We start from the raw sequence: 17,415 nt of genomic DNA, 5'->3' as shown, positions 1-17,415 counted from the left end.
CGCAGGATGGAGACGCACATTTTGATGTATAACACACCTGGGTGCATGTTACGGTTCGGGCTCTGAAGCGGCTGAAGAAATGGCATAAATTTCGCCAAAATGACACGATTAATTCAAAATGGCCAACTTCCTGTTCAGTTTTGGCCATGGCGCCAAGTGACTTTTCTTTAAGTTGCGACATGATACAGGTGTGTACCGATTTTCGTGCATGTACGTCAAACCGTATTGTGGGGCTTGAGGCACAAAGTTTTCTAGGGGGCGCTGTTGAGCCATCTGGCCACGCCCATTAATGCAAACCATTAAATATAACATTTTTCGCCAGGCCTGGCTTGCGTGCAAAATTTGGTGACTTTTGGGGCACGTTTAGGGGGGCAAAAAGGCCCTCTTTTCGTCAGAAGGAAAAGAAAAATAAAGAAAGAAAGGATAATTCCTACAGATACAATAGGGCCTTCGCACTGTAAGTGCTCTGGCCCTAATAAAATAAATAAAAGAATTCCGTAACAACCCTTTCCCTGTTCACTCATATTTGAGTGTCTGGAGTGACCAGAGCTCAGAAACCCAGACGAAACTAAACCCTGTCACGTTGTTTGGGGCACCGTCCTTCTAAGAACACGTCTCTCCGTGGGCGATTCCAGAAGTGTCTGGTTCTGTGACATCACAGATCATAGTAGAATTCTCCAGTTTCCCATATCTTTATCTAACTCTGATTTTAAAAGAGGCAAACCCCACGGGAGGAGGTGTGGGTTTCTGATTCCACGCTCTAAAACTGGCTGCTACAATCAGAAGTGTAAAGACATGGTTGAAAGGGTGCTTTAGTACTGCAACACTGTAGTATTTTGACCAAAGCATGTGACAGATATTTCATTGATGTCTCAGGTAATTTAGTCAACAATTTCTTTTTAAATGCATGATTTGTCTCCTTTAAAGAGATTCCATAAATATTAGACCATATAAGAAACACAGCTCTTACCGGGGACCCTGTTCGACCAGTCACACCTGGAAGTCCCGGTGCCCCTGATGGCCCCTGGCGGAGACAAAGTCAATCATCATTTACTTCAAAACAATAATACAATGTTAAAGAGAGATAGAAAGAGAACATGAAGCGGTATTAGACTTATTTCCCAAACTTTCTTGGAAACGTGCTGATGGTCTTTAATGCAGGAGTGAAGTGGATCTATAACATATTAACATAATGGCAGAACAAAAAAAAGGAATATCTTTAACATTTATTACATTTATTTGGCAATCCAGCTCTTTCTGATTTGGCGTTGTTTTTCCTCATAATATAGGCCTACTCCTTGACTCAATCAGAAGATGACACAGGAGGAGAAGCAGAGTGATTTTACACATTTCCATGTGCCAACTGTTCAGTTAGTTTGGAGCTCTACACTGTGCTTGCATCTGTTCAGGAGTGCATGTTGACGAGAACATAAAATGAGAGATCGACTTGGATGTGAACACCAAGGAGAACATGATTTTAAAGACACATCACCTTGTGTGCAAAGCGAAACATCAATTACAGTCAATATCTTTCGATTATTTCCATCTGTGACGGTGACGTGGGCATATGGCCACGCCGAATACTACGCAGCCCACTACACATGGAGCAGATATTATAAACCAGCGGATTATAGTGTAAATAAAGTGTGAATAAGCAGGCTTTTGTATACATTGCAATGACTAGTATGATCCCCTTTGTTTTGGCACATAGAAGCTGTGAAACGTCCTTTATCTGCATCAGTAGGACAATGTCTACATACAACAACTTCTCTAACTGAAGACTCCCAAGATAAATGAATACTAGAAGGACATAATTAATACACATCTTTAAAAGGTTTTCCTAGATTACTACATTGAGACATTTATTTCTCCCAAGAGGTGAAAATAATATGTAAAAATGAAATAATTTTCTCACATTTCCACAAGTGAAATCTGAACAGCCAAGAGTCAAGAGTTAAATTTGCATTTGTTCTGCTGACTACCTGTTATCACTACTTATTTGAATATGTTTGGAGGCAAATCGTACTAAATATGATATAAATGAATGCTTGACTTGGTATAATAATAAATGCACAGGCTTTTAAAGAATATTAATTTAGTCACAAGAATGCTTGTTTGTACAGCCTTTCCTGTTGAAAGACAGAAAGGCTTTAAATACAAGCTAGAATTAAAACATTTATCCATTCTTTTGGAAAACCTATTTCTTAGTGTCACAATGATGCCCCGATACTCGGATAACTACTGAATGAATTTATCCGGCTCACTCACCTCGTCGCCTTTCTCTCCAGCAGGGCCGGTAAAGCCTCTCTCTCCCTTTACTCCCTGCAGGAGAACAGAACCAGTGAGGTAAGACAAGGTAACTGAATATTTACACCAACCACTGAAAAAGCCTCATACTAAAGGCTGATTTGTGTAAACTTCAAAATGCCTCTTGCAGCACACAACTTGAAATTGCTTAGCCTGTTTCACTGTGGTGCAAGACTGTATCCATAGCAACAACTACTGCAAAGAGCCTCTAGTGCTCATCTTAATATGAGTTGTGGAACATCTGTTTAGCTTCCAGCTTTAACACAAAAATACATTATATGAAAAGCATTTGTCAATGTACATTTCCATTTGCTAGATTAAATACATGTTTTAACAGACAATATTATACAAGGATGCTATTTATTTTATAGATTCGTGCCGTGCTGAAAGACTTAACAACCCATTAGGTGTCAATTCTATAAATGTGTTTTTGTCATTTACTGGTTGTATTTATCCTTGATATTCTCTAGCTTACCTTTGGGCCCTCTTTCCCCGGGTTTCCCATTGGACCTCTTATACCTGGATCTCCCTGTTTAAGGGACAAATAAACAATTAATATGGCTGTAAGCACGCAGAGGGACATGCAGAAGTTTAAGTCCCTTCAATCCAGTCTGGTTTCTGCAACTCTGAAAAACCTTGTAAGGAAAAGATTCATTGATATTTCAAAAAGGAAATAGTTGGGAATTATGCATGTATGTAACATTTTTATAGACTTTTTCTCCCATTTCCATTTTTCCATTTTAATATTTCAATATTTCATAATAAAAAAACACAGAACAAGGTCTTTAAGCAAACATTTGGCCCATTGCAGTGTGTACATATTAAAAATGCATATTTTTGGACCAAGCCAAGTCTTTTTGTTCTTGTCTGAGGAATTTTCGCCCACTGTTCTTGCAAAAGGATTCTAGTTTTGTGCGGTTCTTAAGCCAGTGAAAGAAATGTGTAAATAGACCCGAAAAAGCAGTACATGCAGTACTGCCTTTTCAGGTCTGTCTACAGATTTTTTTGGATCAAGTTTGAAGTTCTTTTTGTAAAAGAAAACTATATCTGGCTTTTCTTGGTCACATTACAAATGAAGCAAACAGTTATTTAGCAACATTCTGGTGTTGGCTTCTAGCCAATTCATGCTCTTTATGCATCAATTACTTCAGCTGTCAGAGATCAGGGCTACTTAGGACCCATCAGCTGCTCATTTTATGGTCAAAGACGAAGCTATAATGCTCCAACTTTTTTCATCTGTTGCTTTTACATAATCAAACATCTTATTAAAATGTTGACTAGTATGTTTCAGTCTTTCAGAGATCATTTCATCCTTTGATCACTTGGCTTACAACAGTATTATACATTTGGATCATGGGTGCATTAACTTATGCATGCCATTTTAAACTTAGCCCAGCAGACAGCAGTGTTAAGGCCAAACATGAAAACGTCGGAACTAGTTGTACCTTTTCTCCCACAAAGCCTTCTGCTCCTTGCACTCCGGGGGAGCCCTTCTCTCCCTTCTGCCCAGGCAAACCGGGGACTCTCGTCTGGCACAAACTGCAGGCGTTCTGCCAGTGCAGGCAAAGCAAGAAGCAAAACCAGTGGCACATATAAGATTTCATCAAGCTGAGCTGGCACACTGCTTTTTCACCCTTTATTATGTCACATCCCCTGGGTGGGAGACAAGACCTCAACTGACACAAAATGTTCTCTAAATGACTGTTGAGCAGAAACAATGTGAACCCACCCAGAGCGTCTCCAAGAGTGTCTCTTATCCAAGTGAGAGGTGAACTTTGTCATACTCATTGACTGTGACATTTAGGTGAAAATCTTAAATATCACTGTCCTTGATTCACTCTAGATATAGGGACTTCCTAGAGACAAGATGGAGCTCTATATGAAGAGGTGCAAGGATCAGGGATACTTGGAAATTCAAGGCTAAGACTGAAACTAAAAGTAGAAAATATTTTCCAATTCTAAATGTCCAAAACATTCAAGAAAAAAACATGCTATCAGTTAACTACAATAAGAAGCTGATGTAAATCACACTGGTGATAAAATAAATACTAAATGCATGAGTACAAGTGTTTTTTTTTACAATTTTTTTTGTAGATTTCAACAAAGAGTTGAAATCACTATAGTGAGGCTGTGCAGTTGTGATCGAGGCTTTAAACATAAGCTACATTTAATTTAAAAGGAAGGAGTGACAAATTCAAAGCTCAGGGCACTGTAGGATTTATCTGTCTATCGAGAATCGTATGCAGGAATCAGAATTATTGTAAGAGCTGACAAGTGAATAAAAAAATATGAAAATGATTTAAAAGAAATTGGAATAAAAGAAGACCAGACCTTCCTTCTTACATTGTAGTTTTAGATAATACAGGCCGAAAAGGGCTTCACTTTAGACTTGACCATGAAATCTCACTGCACATCCTCCCGTTGTTCAAAACTTGTAAAGGGACTTTGTGAAAACCTGGCCAGGTTACAATAACGTGTAAAAAAAATACCAATAAAACCTTCCAGAATGTTGGAACTTGGAGTAGATGTGGTAAATACTTGATGAAACTTGAGGTCTTTAACATTGTCAGTGTGTGACATTTCCCCCAGTTTGTGTTTCTGTTTTGCCCCGCCTGTCTTCCATCTGCCCTGATTGTTCACACCTGTGTCTCGTTCCCCCCTTGTGTATATCTGGTCTAGTCTTTCCCTTGCTCCTTGTGGCTCCGTCTTGTTTCCTTCCTCCATGTGTCCTGCCAAGTTTTTGATCCAGTGGTTTTTGTTAATCCTGCTCTGCAGCGTTTTTGGTTCTTGCCTTTTTTTTAAAAAAAATAAACCTTTTTGCTGAATACCTGCCTCTCGCTCTCCTGCATCTGGGTCCTCATCCAACCACCCCGTGACAAACATTTGTTGATTAGAGTAAGGGTTACCATGAAGATGAAATAACAAATGAATTACATCTTCTTACATTTCTGAGGTTATATGCATCAATATGCAAGAAAATAGCATTTTTGGCTTTTTGCTAAGTTTTAATTTTAGGTTAACCTCAGGTGGAGTACAACATGACGATATTAAACCATGTTAATATTTATTTAACATAACTAAGCCAAAATGCTAAAGCAATAAAGGGATCAAACTGGATGTGTACTATTTTGGTGAAAACCAAACACCTGACACTAAATGTGAAGCACGGTGGTGGTGGGGTGATGATTTGGGCCTATTTTGCAGCTAAAGGACCAGGACATACTGAGTTTGCTACAACTCCCCTTTACATCCTTTGCACCAAATGTTTCCATCTGTCTGATAACACATTAGCTGACAGCAACGGTAATGCCACCAAGCTGCATGCAAATGAGCTGAATGGCCAAGAACACACCAACAAAGTGAAGTCTGTATATGAGAAAGTTGCAGCCAATAAAAGGCTAGATGCTGCGACAAGCAAAGCAAGAGTTAATACTGGTAGAGCGTTTCCTCAATGGTGACAATTGATGGGACAAAAAGGACCGAGGACTGATGCCATTGGGTTCCTGCTGGAAATGGCCTTACCTTTAGATGCCTTGTCACATGGACAAAACACGAGGGAAACAATGCTAATCTCTGGTTCGCAGTTAGCCTATATTGCCTAGGTTGTACACTAACATAGATTGTAATTCTTATCTTTATGAATTCTGGAGGTGTGAGAGTAGCAATAAAGCATATGACTCAAAATTTCAAAGAACTGAAGAAACATTGTAAAAAGGGTGGGACAAAATTCCTCCAAAACTGTGTGAGAAGCTGATAATATCATAGCGGAAACACTCAATGCAAGTGATTGCTGCTTTTTTAACTTGCTTCTCCAACTTAGTTTTTGTCAAAGTAGCCACATTGTGCTTTTTCTATATTTTCTAACTTATATACATCATGGTAAATGATCATACACATTACCAGTACATATTCCATCCTGATGGATGAGCCAGCACTTCTTATAAAGCATTTTGTTTTTGTTTCAGGGTGTGTTTTTGAATGTGATGGAAAGTTCTCCAACCTTGGCTGAGTGGATGCAATTGTTTTTTCTGAGCTAGGGGTAAATTACTTTGTTTTTTGGGGCACTTTGTGGAGGACTGTTTTATGGACAAGGACCAGTACACTGGTGGATTTTCAGATAAACTAAAGCTGTGAGTTGGTGCTCTTCTAATGCTAGAAGCTTAAGAGTCTGAACTGAAAGTGGTAAATAAAACGTGATATGTTACCGACGTGCCCGTACATTTTAGCATCAACACGGTGGGTACGATGACAATAGTTGCTGAGTAACATCATTTTATCCTTTTTCTTCATCCTAGTATGAAAAAAAAAACTACTTCATCGCATCTTATTCAAAATAGCAGTCAAGAAGAGCCTAGCACCAGCATCATCAGTTTTTCTATATCTTGAATAGAGATGTTTTCTGACTCAGACAGAAACTTAAATTATTTCTTACATCTACACCTATTGACACGAGTGTATACAGAAAAATATACCATACAAAATAGCCCATAAAGTCATAGTTCACAATACTAGGTCTGCTATTATCTGCTATAACCTATTCATTTAATGAAAGGGGAGGAACGGCTGTAATTTTGGTTGCTGCGGTCTGTTGTGGTGTCCACTTTGATGTTCTGAATCTGATTCTAACCCAAACACGATTGAATGGAGCTGAGATGTATTTGAACTATCAAAATAATGCTGTAGACAAATCTGAATCTTTTCAGGATAAGCTCTCCTTTGTCATTCTGAAATAATTACCTGCTCTAGAGGTACCAGAGAATGATGACAGCGTAATTCGATTTATTTATTTATATTCATATATACTGATCCGTAAAACCTCCGAATGGGCAGAGGGTGTACTTACTTTTTCACATGACTGTAAGAAAGATAAATAATTAAGTGAAGAATGTTCTCAAATGGCATTTTTCCCCATGTGAGCAATGGTTTGTCATAGTGGTTTCTTAAACCCACTTATTCAAAACCACAACACTGGGTCTCAGATTGTGCTTCCAAATTTAGATTTATAAATATTTGTCCATGTTTTAGGCATCAATGGATGATTTAAATAATAATAATCTGTATGGAGCACTGTATGGATGCACAGTGTCTCAGAAATCCAAAGGCTGTAAACCTGGTTTCATTTCACTCATAAACCCTTATCCAAGCACATTTTTTTCAATGGAATTTTTGGTTTAAAAAATGATAAAGGACTATACATGCAAAATTAGTTTGTGAAACTGTGCATGTGGGTTTCGGCATGTATCGTACACCATCCTCAGGTGGTTGGTGCTTAAAAAATGTACGAGGCAGAAATCAACACAATAAAAACATTTAACTTTTGTGTGGAAAAACTTTTGCGGCATAAAGTTATGTGAAGTCATGTGTCAGCCGTAATGTGAACGGAGGAAATCTGTCACATAAAACAATTTCTTCAACAGTATTTATGACATGCTTGCATAACTGTGGCAGAGTTTATGTATGCATTTACACGCATTTTACTTTACTTGCATTGCACCAGTGGAGTGATATTTTTACCGTAAAGTCCATTACTGTATCCGAGAAAATTTATTAACATGCTGTCACTTGCTGGGAATGAGTAATTTTGGATTTCTAGTGAAGGCACTTGCTGTAAATTTCTGGGTGCACGGCACTTCTCTAGTTTATCCTGATGGAGGCACTCAAGCACTTTTACCATCATACCTCTCTTACCTGACAGCATAATACAATGGTGTCAAAACTGCAACACTGATCATTTTATGTGCAAAATTCAAACACTTATTTTGACATTTGCTTTTGAAAAAACAACAACCTGCAATTATAGTAAATAATTAAGATAAAATACCTTAAGCAAAGTGCTCATGTCTCCAACAATAGGCAGGGCAGTCTGTCAGAAAAATAAAGAAAAAAAAAGTTTATCTCTCAAGGTTTTGAACTATGGTACACTATGGTTTAGGTATGCTGCATCAACGTATACACCAGGAATGTAATTAACAGCAAACAATTATAAAATATTTACAGTTTTTACTTTCAGCACTTTAGTCAAACTTCCAAAAGACAAAGCCTTCATATCCTAGAAATATTGTTGTTCTGGAGCCCTCATAAAAAGCTATTATATTAATGAAATATAAAATGAATGGTAAAGTTGTATTATATATTTTTACTATACATAAATATAAATATGTTAAAATGCTTTATTTTGTAAGGCTCTGATGCAGAAGCAGGAACACACATATGGTACTCAAACTACAGCTATCAGAAAGAGAGCAAATGCTCCTCAGCTGAAATGCATAAAAAGACAAGAAACACATGAAAACATGTGCTGACAACAGGGTGCTGCCAATTAGTTATAAACTGCAGCATTTTCCTGAAAGAGATCTTGGCTAGTGAACAGTAGGACGAGCTGCTAATTATTCCAAAAATGTTATTTTATTCTGAATATTGATGTTGACTGTGAGGGGATCTCTGTAGGTCTCATTGCTGATCAGTGATGCTCAACTGCACAAAGCTGAAATGAGAGTTTCTCACTTACAGGTTCACCTGGAGGTCCAGCAGGTCCCCGTGGGCCAGGTCTACCAGGGGTGCCCTTTCATTGAAACAAAGAAAAGAGTGAACAACACTCTCGGCAGTAACTCCATGCAGACATGCAAGGCTACAAGTTTTCACAACCATCTCAGTTGGTGGGGATTTGTGTGCACAAGCTGAAATACAGCACACCTCAGTGGGAAGCTGACATCCCTTTATGCTTCTAGTTATCCTCTATCTGTAGATATGTGAGGTGCAGTGAATAAGATTGGAAGTATAGTCTGAGCACGCTCACCTCTTTTCCTGGAACTCCAGGAGGACCTGATAAACCTGGTGGTCCACGAAGGCCCTGAAAAGTCCCCCCCCATACATTTTAATGAGTTTCCTTCACACAATCAGTTAATTGTTTTTTGTTTAAAAAAATAAATAAATAAATAGTTTAAACTCTTTTAAGCAACTTGAACTTGCTTGTGTGTGTAAGTGTGTGTTGTGAATTTCAGAATGTTCCACAGACCTCAATTCCTGTCTTCCCTGGGGGTCCCGCGGGGCCCTACAAACACATCACACATCTTGTTAACACCATCTGCCCTCTAGCACCTGGATCCAATATAAAAATTGTGTTAGGCACCTGTTGCTCTATTGATTCTATGTCTCCAAATATGCTGTTTTTCAAAACTGAATGCAGACTGACTCGCAATCAAATCTGTTTCGTTCAAAGTATAGCCGTAGAGATCGTGCATAATGGAGGGGCGATCCAATAAACCGGCACTTCACAACAATAACCTGTGATTTCACTTAAGAGTGCATTTAATGACCTCTTGTCTGGATATTCATTCAGTATCTAAGGCATAGAAAAATGTTTCACAGTTTGTACTGAATAATGAATGAAGGCGTATTGGACCAATCAATCATCATACTCACAACAATACTCTCCCCAGGTTCGCCCTTTTCACCATGGTCTCCTGGCAATCCTGGCACACCTCTCTCACCCTAGTGCAAACACAAGGGAGAACATTAGATAAATATATTTTGTGCATTTGAAAGACATTGCCTGTGGTGTACCTGCGATTCCAAATCCCCTGGCCCGGAAGATTTATTAACATATAAAACAGTAACTTCATGCAGTGGAAGTTAACTTTTCCAAACTATTTGAACAAGAAAATGTTCATGTCAAATCTTCAAATGCAGATTAGATGTCTGGTTTTATTTGCAGTGATTTATACATCCGACATCAACAACCTGGTGTCATCTTTGCTGTTAAAGTGGTTGGTGTCACCAAGCAAAAGAGGCCCTTATTCTCACTATGATCCTCTAAATCACTTAATGTTCCTTCTCCTCCACACACCGTATTCCTTTTGCTGATTTGACATTTTCCCAGCCCCTCTACTGTTTAACACCTTCAATTCAATAGGCTCCTATATCCTGGAGATGACAAATCTGTGGCCGAGAACAGTCTCTGCCCCCGGTTTTTTAAGAATGTTGTGGATCCAAAACCAATTCAGTTTGAATCCCTCCCAATAGAGAAACGACAGGCCTATATCCAGTTTACCTTTCAGTTCCAACATTTGGAAAAAATTGTAGCAATGCAACTTATTTCTTATTTTCTGGAGTAACACAACAGCTATGAGACATTACAGTTTGTTTTTTGCAGATTGCATTTTAACGAAGCTGCTCTTCTCAAAGTTTTTAATGATATTATGATGGCTGCAGACTCAGAAAAATTCAAAGTCCTGGTTTAATTGGACTTCAACCTTTAATGTTGCACCATGTTGAGCAGGATTAATTAATTGTTTGTAATTTCAGAAACAATTTGGCATGTGGAGTCCCACAGAGTTGTGTTTTAGGTCCTATTCCATTTTCCTCATATGTTCTTGTTCAGATAACAGATAATGAGCAACATCTTACCACTTTTATGCTGATGATACTTAATTGCACAGTTTTTTTTCAATATTCTAACTAAAAACTGAAATCCATGAACTAAATCAACCTTTTGACAGACATAAAGACATAGTTATCTGTCAACCAAGTTGAACTAAACTCACATGCCAGTGTGTCTGATCATTACCCTGGACAATGTGATGCCACAAAATCAGTCAATTAAGCCAGTTGGCTCTTACGGATCATCTCTCCAGTTGAGCCTGTGCAATAAAGGTCTTTTATTTGACCAATGACTTTTCACTGTCCATCTAAACCTGTGGTCTAAAACTGCTTTCCCACTCAAGTAGCATTTTTTGAAATAAGAAAGAACTGAAGAACTGAAAGAATGTTGATGGCAAAACTCAAATTACAGATGATTATTCATGCTTTTATTTCTAATCCTGAATCAAATTCAAATTCTACAAAACCTTGCAGCAAAGCCTCTAACTGGAATCAATAGTTAACTTCAGAATTGATTTTAAATTGTTGCTGCTAATGTTCAAGCCTTGGCATAGTCAAGGCCCTCAGTATGTGCCAGACATCTTCAAGCCCTATTCTTTTCAAACTCTCAGGTAATTTAGCTGCAGGACGGTAGCAGTCCCTCACACCCACACAATCACGGGTAGGATTGTTCCTTTGTTCCTTTCAAGCAGTTGCACCTTGATTGTGGAATGATATTTCCATGTTTTTATGGTGCAATAATAGTACTGTTTAAAGTTTAGATAAGCTTTAGTGTACTGGATTTTTTAAACAGTCTTGATATTTTGTTTAATTATTTGTATATCATCTATATCGATTTTATTATGAGGCATCTTTTTTTTTTTTGAGGCATCTTACCGTATGCCTTTTTTAAATCTGTGATTTTATAAAGAATAATTTTTAGATTTTTAATTTTGAAAAGATACAGCTACCCTTATATCTTTAGCACAAAAAAGGGAGTTGTTTGAGAAGATCAGGAAGACAATTATAGCCAGGCATGTTTAAGGAAAAGACTATAAGACCATCTCCCAGCAGCTCCATGTTCCTGTTACTACAGTTGTGAATTTCATTCAGAAGTTTAGGGTCCACTGAACTGTAGCCACCCGGATGTGGCTGAAAGATGAAAATTAATAACAAGTTGAAAAGATAGATAACATGAATGGCAACCAAAGAGCCCAGAATAACTTCTGAAAAAGAATGAAGTGAACTCCAAGGTCAAGGTACATCCGTGTCAGATCACACCATCCATCACTGTTTGAGCCAAAGCAGACGATCAAAGATGACGCCACTGGTGAAAGCAAACAATACAAAAAAAGCCAGGCCTGAGTTTGTCAAGTGCATCTTGACAAACCACAAAGCTTCTGGGAATGTTCTTTGAACAGATGAGACACAACTGGAGCTTTTTGGTAAGTTGCAATAGCTCTATGTTCACAGATGCAAAAATGAAATAATTGAAAGAAACTAACTCTGTACCTAGTGTGAAACGCTGAGAAGGCTCAGTTTTGTTCTGGGGCTTCTTTGCTGTATATAGCACCGAGTGTCTTGAAGCTGAGTAGGTACAATAAAAGCTCAAGACTATCAAAGCATCCTAGACTGAAATATGCTTCCCAGTGTCAGAAAGGTTGGCTTCAATTGCAGGTCATAGGTCTTCCAACAGGATAATGATGAAAAACGCAGAGGGATAAAACACCCAAGAATGGCTAAGAACAAAGCATTTTTTCTCAATTGACCTTCTGTGAACCATGATCTAAATGCTATTGAACATCCGTAGAAAAAGCTGAAACATGCAATATGTAGAAGAAACCCTTCAGGCCAGAGACAGCTAAATTGTTTCAGTGACCATTGTGGGTTTTCCGTCTTTAGTGGAGGGGTACCAACACATTTGTCTGCGTCAGTAATTACTCTGAGGTTAAAAAAACCCAAAAGAAATAGCGTATGTCTTAAGATTCTCTCCCTCAATTAAAAAGATTATAAAATTACTCTATTGCTAAACTGAGTATCCACATCTGCTGTAGATTTAAAATGAAAGCCAATTTATCCAGATGTCCAGGGCTATGAGAGGTTACAATACAGGATCTGCAGATCTGGCAGTTGTTCTGTCAGTATATACTCAATATTGACCAAAAACTAAGTAGGAATATACCATATACCCACTTATACCTACGTTACACTATGGACCCCGTGTCTTTTTCAGGTCTACATAGTGCTGGTGTCTGGGAGAATGACGTAGATGATGTGACTTGGGCTGTCGCCACAGGAAATCAAAGGCTGCTGTGTCCTTACAGAAACCTGGCTCCCTCACGACTTGATAAACAGACTGTGTTGACAAGATGGGGAGGAGCACTTTTTCACATGAGTGATGCTCAGGTGCAAGCAGGATGCAAAGTGTTTGCCATTTTCTGTTGTTGTTTTTTTCCTATTTTTCTTAACCAAATTTTACCTGCAGAATTTATCAGCTTATTAATTGTTTTGACATCCATCTAGATGCGAATTCAAACAGTGAACAGCAGCTACTGAATTATCAGAGCAGTGTTAACCTGAATTCACCCTGCATGCATGTTTGCGTGCAGGAATATCATGGACATTGTCGGCAGCCACAAAACTCCCTCAACTTCGCTGTGTAGTCAGTCAGACTATTTTCCTCCCTCTTCAAACAATTCTATGTCAGCTCATAAAAAGAAAGAATGGTTTGTTGTTGCCATTGAAATGTTTTTTTTTGTATCTGTTCATTTGAGAGTTTATTTGGTAACAGATTGTGTGTGTTTTTTGTTTTTGTTTTATAGATTTTTAGTGGCACTAGTGGCCTTTATTCTGCAGGTGGCTAGACAGAGAAATTGGTAGAGAGAGAGAGAGAGAGAGAGGGGGGAAGACATGCGAAAAAGAGCGACAGGCTGGGAGTCGAACCTGTGCCGCCTGCACGAGGGCGACGATAGCCTCTACATATGAAGCACCTGCTCAACTCACTGAGCTTTCCGGGGCCCCCACAGATTGTGTGTTAAAAGACGATCTGAGACCATCTGTCTGAATGTCAAAGTTGAGCTGGAGGCTGACCTTTTAACAAGACAGCATGTGAGCCAAAATAAATAAAACCATTTAGTAATTACCTGTTCTCATTTGCTCCTAATGTTGATGAATTGTCTAATATGTTTCCCTTTTGATTTTGCTAACAATTATGCATTATTGTAATGCTTTGAGTAGCATGATACAGCTAAGGTGCATTGTCAAGTTGTAGTGTTTTCCACTTTATTTGCTAGTTTAGTAAACATTCATTTTTAACTTGTATTTGGTTGACATAAAAATCTCTAGTTAAAGAATTAGATTTATTTGACTCTTATAAATCTTAATAAATAAGAAGTCCGAACTTAAACATTATTATTGGCTATCAATATCCAGTTTTGTTTAATTATAAGAAGTACTTATAAGTAGAGGTGTCAAATTAGCACGTTAATGCGATTAATTAATTAAAGACATATTTAGCGCGTTTTGTTTTCACTTAATCTATTTAATCTATTTTTTAATCTCTAACTTTACTTTTTCTGTTTGCGAGTTGCCTTTATTATGAAATCTGTGTCTGGGCTTGTTGTGGTTGATTGGTTGGGGGTGGAATACAATGATCAGTGGACATTGATTGGCTGCTACTCTGTTTGGGCGTGATTAGCTCCGTTGGTAGCCTCCCATTGTAGCTGGACAGGTGGGGGAGGAACGGTGGGTAGCGGAGAAGAGAAGTGAAAATGGAGGAAATGGGAAAGTTGTCGGTCCAGTGAATGAGGAATTTACATTTCTAAAACGGCACCATTGATAAAGGTAGAGTGATATACCGTATGTTATTTGTGGAAAGGAATTTGCTCACCACCAATGCAGCTCAAGTTTAGCCACATAAACGGCCATAAAAATGTAATGAATTTAAAGGAAAACAGCTCAAGTTAAGGGCTTCTCTGTTTAATTAATTACAGATCTTAATTAATGAATCCCTCAATTTTTTTAATCGCTTGACAGCCCTACTTATAAGATAATATACATTAGAAATACATTTTAAATTTGGTTTCTGAAAGATTTTATTCATCTTTTGGGTTCAAATGACTCATGTTTGATGGGTCCATCCCTACAGGGGTTCTTACCTTGGGCCCGCGAGACCCTCGAGTCATCGACAAGCCTTCGCTCTGCAAAACAACAGGAAAAACGCATCAGAATCAAGATTCCTTCATTACATTTATCAGCAGTTCACAGTGACAACTGTGCTGGAGTTCTCACTTTAAAAAAAACAAAACATGTTGTGATGCCATAATTAAAACAGGACTCTTGAAACTGTACAAGCCACAAGCCTCTGTGTAAACAGTCTTAACATGCCATTTCATTATGAGTTCATGTTGAGCACCATTTTTTTATTGGTTTCAGTGCGAAGAGGCCGGGTGATAATGCCATACCAAGCAGAACAAAACCTTGATTGGAACTGAGGCTATAGTGTAAGCATTATTTACTGTGCCATCCAGATGAGACATTGATTTCTGTGGTCAGCATGTATTAGTGTTACAAATCCTGCATTGCACAATGTAAATTAGTTGTGCTGAGGTTGGATTTGGACTAACACAGCATTTCTACAGGATTTGGTGGGTTCAGGGAGGGGCAAGAAAGTTTGGGAAGTACAGAACTTTTTGAGACAAATACCAAACAATGACTGCATTTTGGGAAGAAAAGGTGTTTGAATCGATATTTAGTATTTACACTTATTACACGTATTACACTGAAAATAAAAACATCTGTCTGTATGAAATCAGTGAGTGATTGGTAATCTATGAGGATAATAACGCAAGTGAAGAAAAAAGGAGTAAATCAGTCATCATGGTTGCTCAAAGAAAATGACCTCTGGGAAAGACGAGTGGATGTCTGCTATTAATGACGATCATTTCTTATTAGGGCCCGAGCACTTACAGTGCGAAGGCCCTATTGTATCTGTAGGAGCTTTTGTTTTTATCCTCCTTTTTCTTCCGACGAAATGAGGGCCTTTTTGCCCCCCTAAACGAGCCCCAAAAGTCACCAAATTTTGCAAGCAAACCAGGGCTGGCAAAAAATGTGATATTTAATGGTTTGCATTAATGGGAGTGGCCTAATGGCTCAACAGCGCCCCCTAGAAAACTTTGTGCCTCAAGCCCCACAATACGGTTTGACGTACATGCACAAAAATCTGTACACACCTGTATCATGTCGTAACTTAAAGAAAAGTCTCTTGGCGCCATGGCCGAAACCGAACAGGAAGTCGGCCATTTTGAATTAATCGTGTAATTTTGGCGCAATTTATGCCATTCCTTCAGCCGTTAATGCGGCCCGAACAATAACGTGCACCCAGGTGTGCGTCTCGATCCTGTGACGAAGCGCATTACTTTTCTCAGTCAAAGGCGTTACCGTGGCGACGATAGACGCCAAAAAGCGCGCGCCCCCTTCATCTGATTGGTCGATATTTGATAGTTCCTACTTTCTGCCATAACTTTTGAATGGTATGACATACAGAGTCTTCGGTGGTGTCATCGGACAGGGTTTTCAGTCTTTGACCATAATTGGTGCAAATTACCCCCCCCCCATTCTTCTGATTGGTCGATATGTGATAGTTCCTATTTTCTGCAATAACTTTTGAATGGTTTGACATAAAGACTTGTGGGTGGTGTCATCGGACTTAGTTTTGAGTTCTTGACTTTTATTGCTGAAAATTGCACGCGCGGGGGCCCGTTCATCGCTGTTTGCAGCTTCAATTAGTTTTGTTTTGGCTTATGCTGTAACCAAAACCCAATGTTTAGCCAATTTTTCAAGTCCTTTTTTGATTTTCACGGTGCAGGAATATATTAAAGCGGATTAAATATCTGTAATCCTTCTTCCGTTACTCTGCTCCTTGCTCGATCAGAGAATCTCCTGCCGGGACTTAATGTTCAGCTTTGTGTTCCCACACACACACACACAAACAAACATGAGTGTTTAAAGTGTATTGCTGCTGATTAAGGAGCACAAGTGCCGCCAACCAAGACTGGAGCACTTCTGTATGGAAAGCCAGGCCCATAAGAGAAAATGCTTCAGAGGCTTTAAGCTCTAAAACAGGAGGATAGGTGATTATCCTAGCTGGAGTTATCCAGGAATGGGCTGCTTAATGAAAGTGCATCTCCCCGATGTCATGCAGTAATATAGCAGCCATGGGCTGTCCCAGGACAAATTCTGGTGAGCTCAGCAGATCAGTGGTTATTTATACGGGTCCTGCCTGTCCCTCTGCTGGTCCTCTGTGACTGCATACTATTTTCATGCTATGGTATAATGTTCTCAAGCTCTGGGGGAGTTCGTTTCGCCTTCTGTTCTGTCAGTTGACAGATTATCCTGGTTCAGAATCCTTTTCCTACATCTTTCCCCCTTCTGCCTTGAATGCTGTCCAATTCCACAATATACTGTACTGTATACCCACCATATATCCCCCACCAGGCTCTCCAGGCTCGCCCTTGGGACCAGGAGGTCCCTGTAGCCCGATCGCACCACCAGAGTCCCCCTACAGGCAGAAGAAAACAGAAGCCAGATAGTTTGGAAGTTTGTCCGCAAAAAAACGGTAGAATGCTGTCTATCTTTACGTTTCAATGAATGTGTATTTCACAAACAGATATAAACAAAAGCCTCAAATGAAAAGCAGTGAAACACACTGTACAATGGCATGTAGACACAATGAAAGCTCAGCCTAATTTT

General features: G+C 38.9%; 1 protein-coding gene across 1 annotated transcript in view; it reads right to left on the bottom strand.

Annotated features, from left to right (window-relative positions):
• Positions 1 to 17,415, bottom strand: part of LOC133464084 (collagen alpha-1(XIX) chain) — a 100,435-nt gene that overhangs the window by 1,855 nt on the left and 81,165 nt on the right. The window contains exons 27-37 of the mRNA XM_061746060.1: positions 17,144 to 17,224; positions 14,823 to 14,864; positions 9,730 to 9,798; positions 9,323 to 9,358; positions 9,104 to 9,157; positions 8,816 to 8,869; positions 8,129 to 8,170; positions 3,753 to 3,857; positions 2,783 to 2,836; positions 2,269 to 2,322; positions 971 to 1,024 (exon numbers count right to left, since the gene is read on the bottom strand). Coding sequence (XP_061602044.1) covers positions 971 to 1,024; positions 2,269 to 2,322; positions 2,783 to 2,836; positions 3,753 to 3,857; positions 8,129 to 8,170; positions 8,816 to 8,869; positions 9,104 to 9,157; positions 9,323 to 9,358; positions 9,730 to 9,798; positions 14,823 to 14,864; positions 17,144 to 17,224 — 645 coding nt within the window. The remainder of the gene's footprint in view (positions 1 to 970; positions 1,025 to 2,268; positions 2,323 to 2,782; positions 2,837 to 3,752; positions 3,858 to 8,128; positions 8,171 to 8,815; positions 8,870 to 9,103; positions 9,158 to 9,322; positions 9,359 to 9,729; positions 9,799 to 14,822; positions 14,865 to 17,143; positions 17,225 to 17,415) is intronic.

This window comes from Cololabis saira, chromosome 17, assembly GCF_033807715.1.
Source record: "Cololabis saira isolate AMF1-May2022 chromosome 17, fColSai1.1, whole genome shotgun sequence".
Classification (NCBI taxonomy): Eukaryota; Metazoa; Chordata; class Actinopteri; order Beloniformes; family Belonidae; genus Cololabis; species Cololabis saira.
The sequence above is the reverse complement of the archived record's forward strand: the minus strand, read 5'-3'. Positions and strand labels throughout refer to the sequence as shown.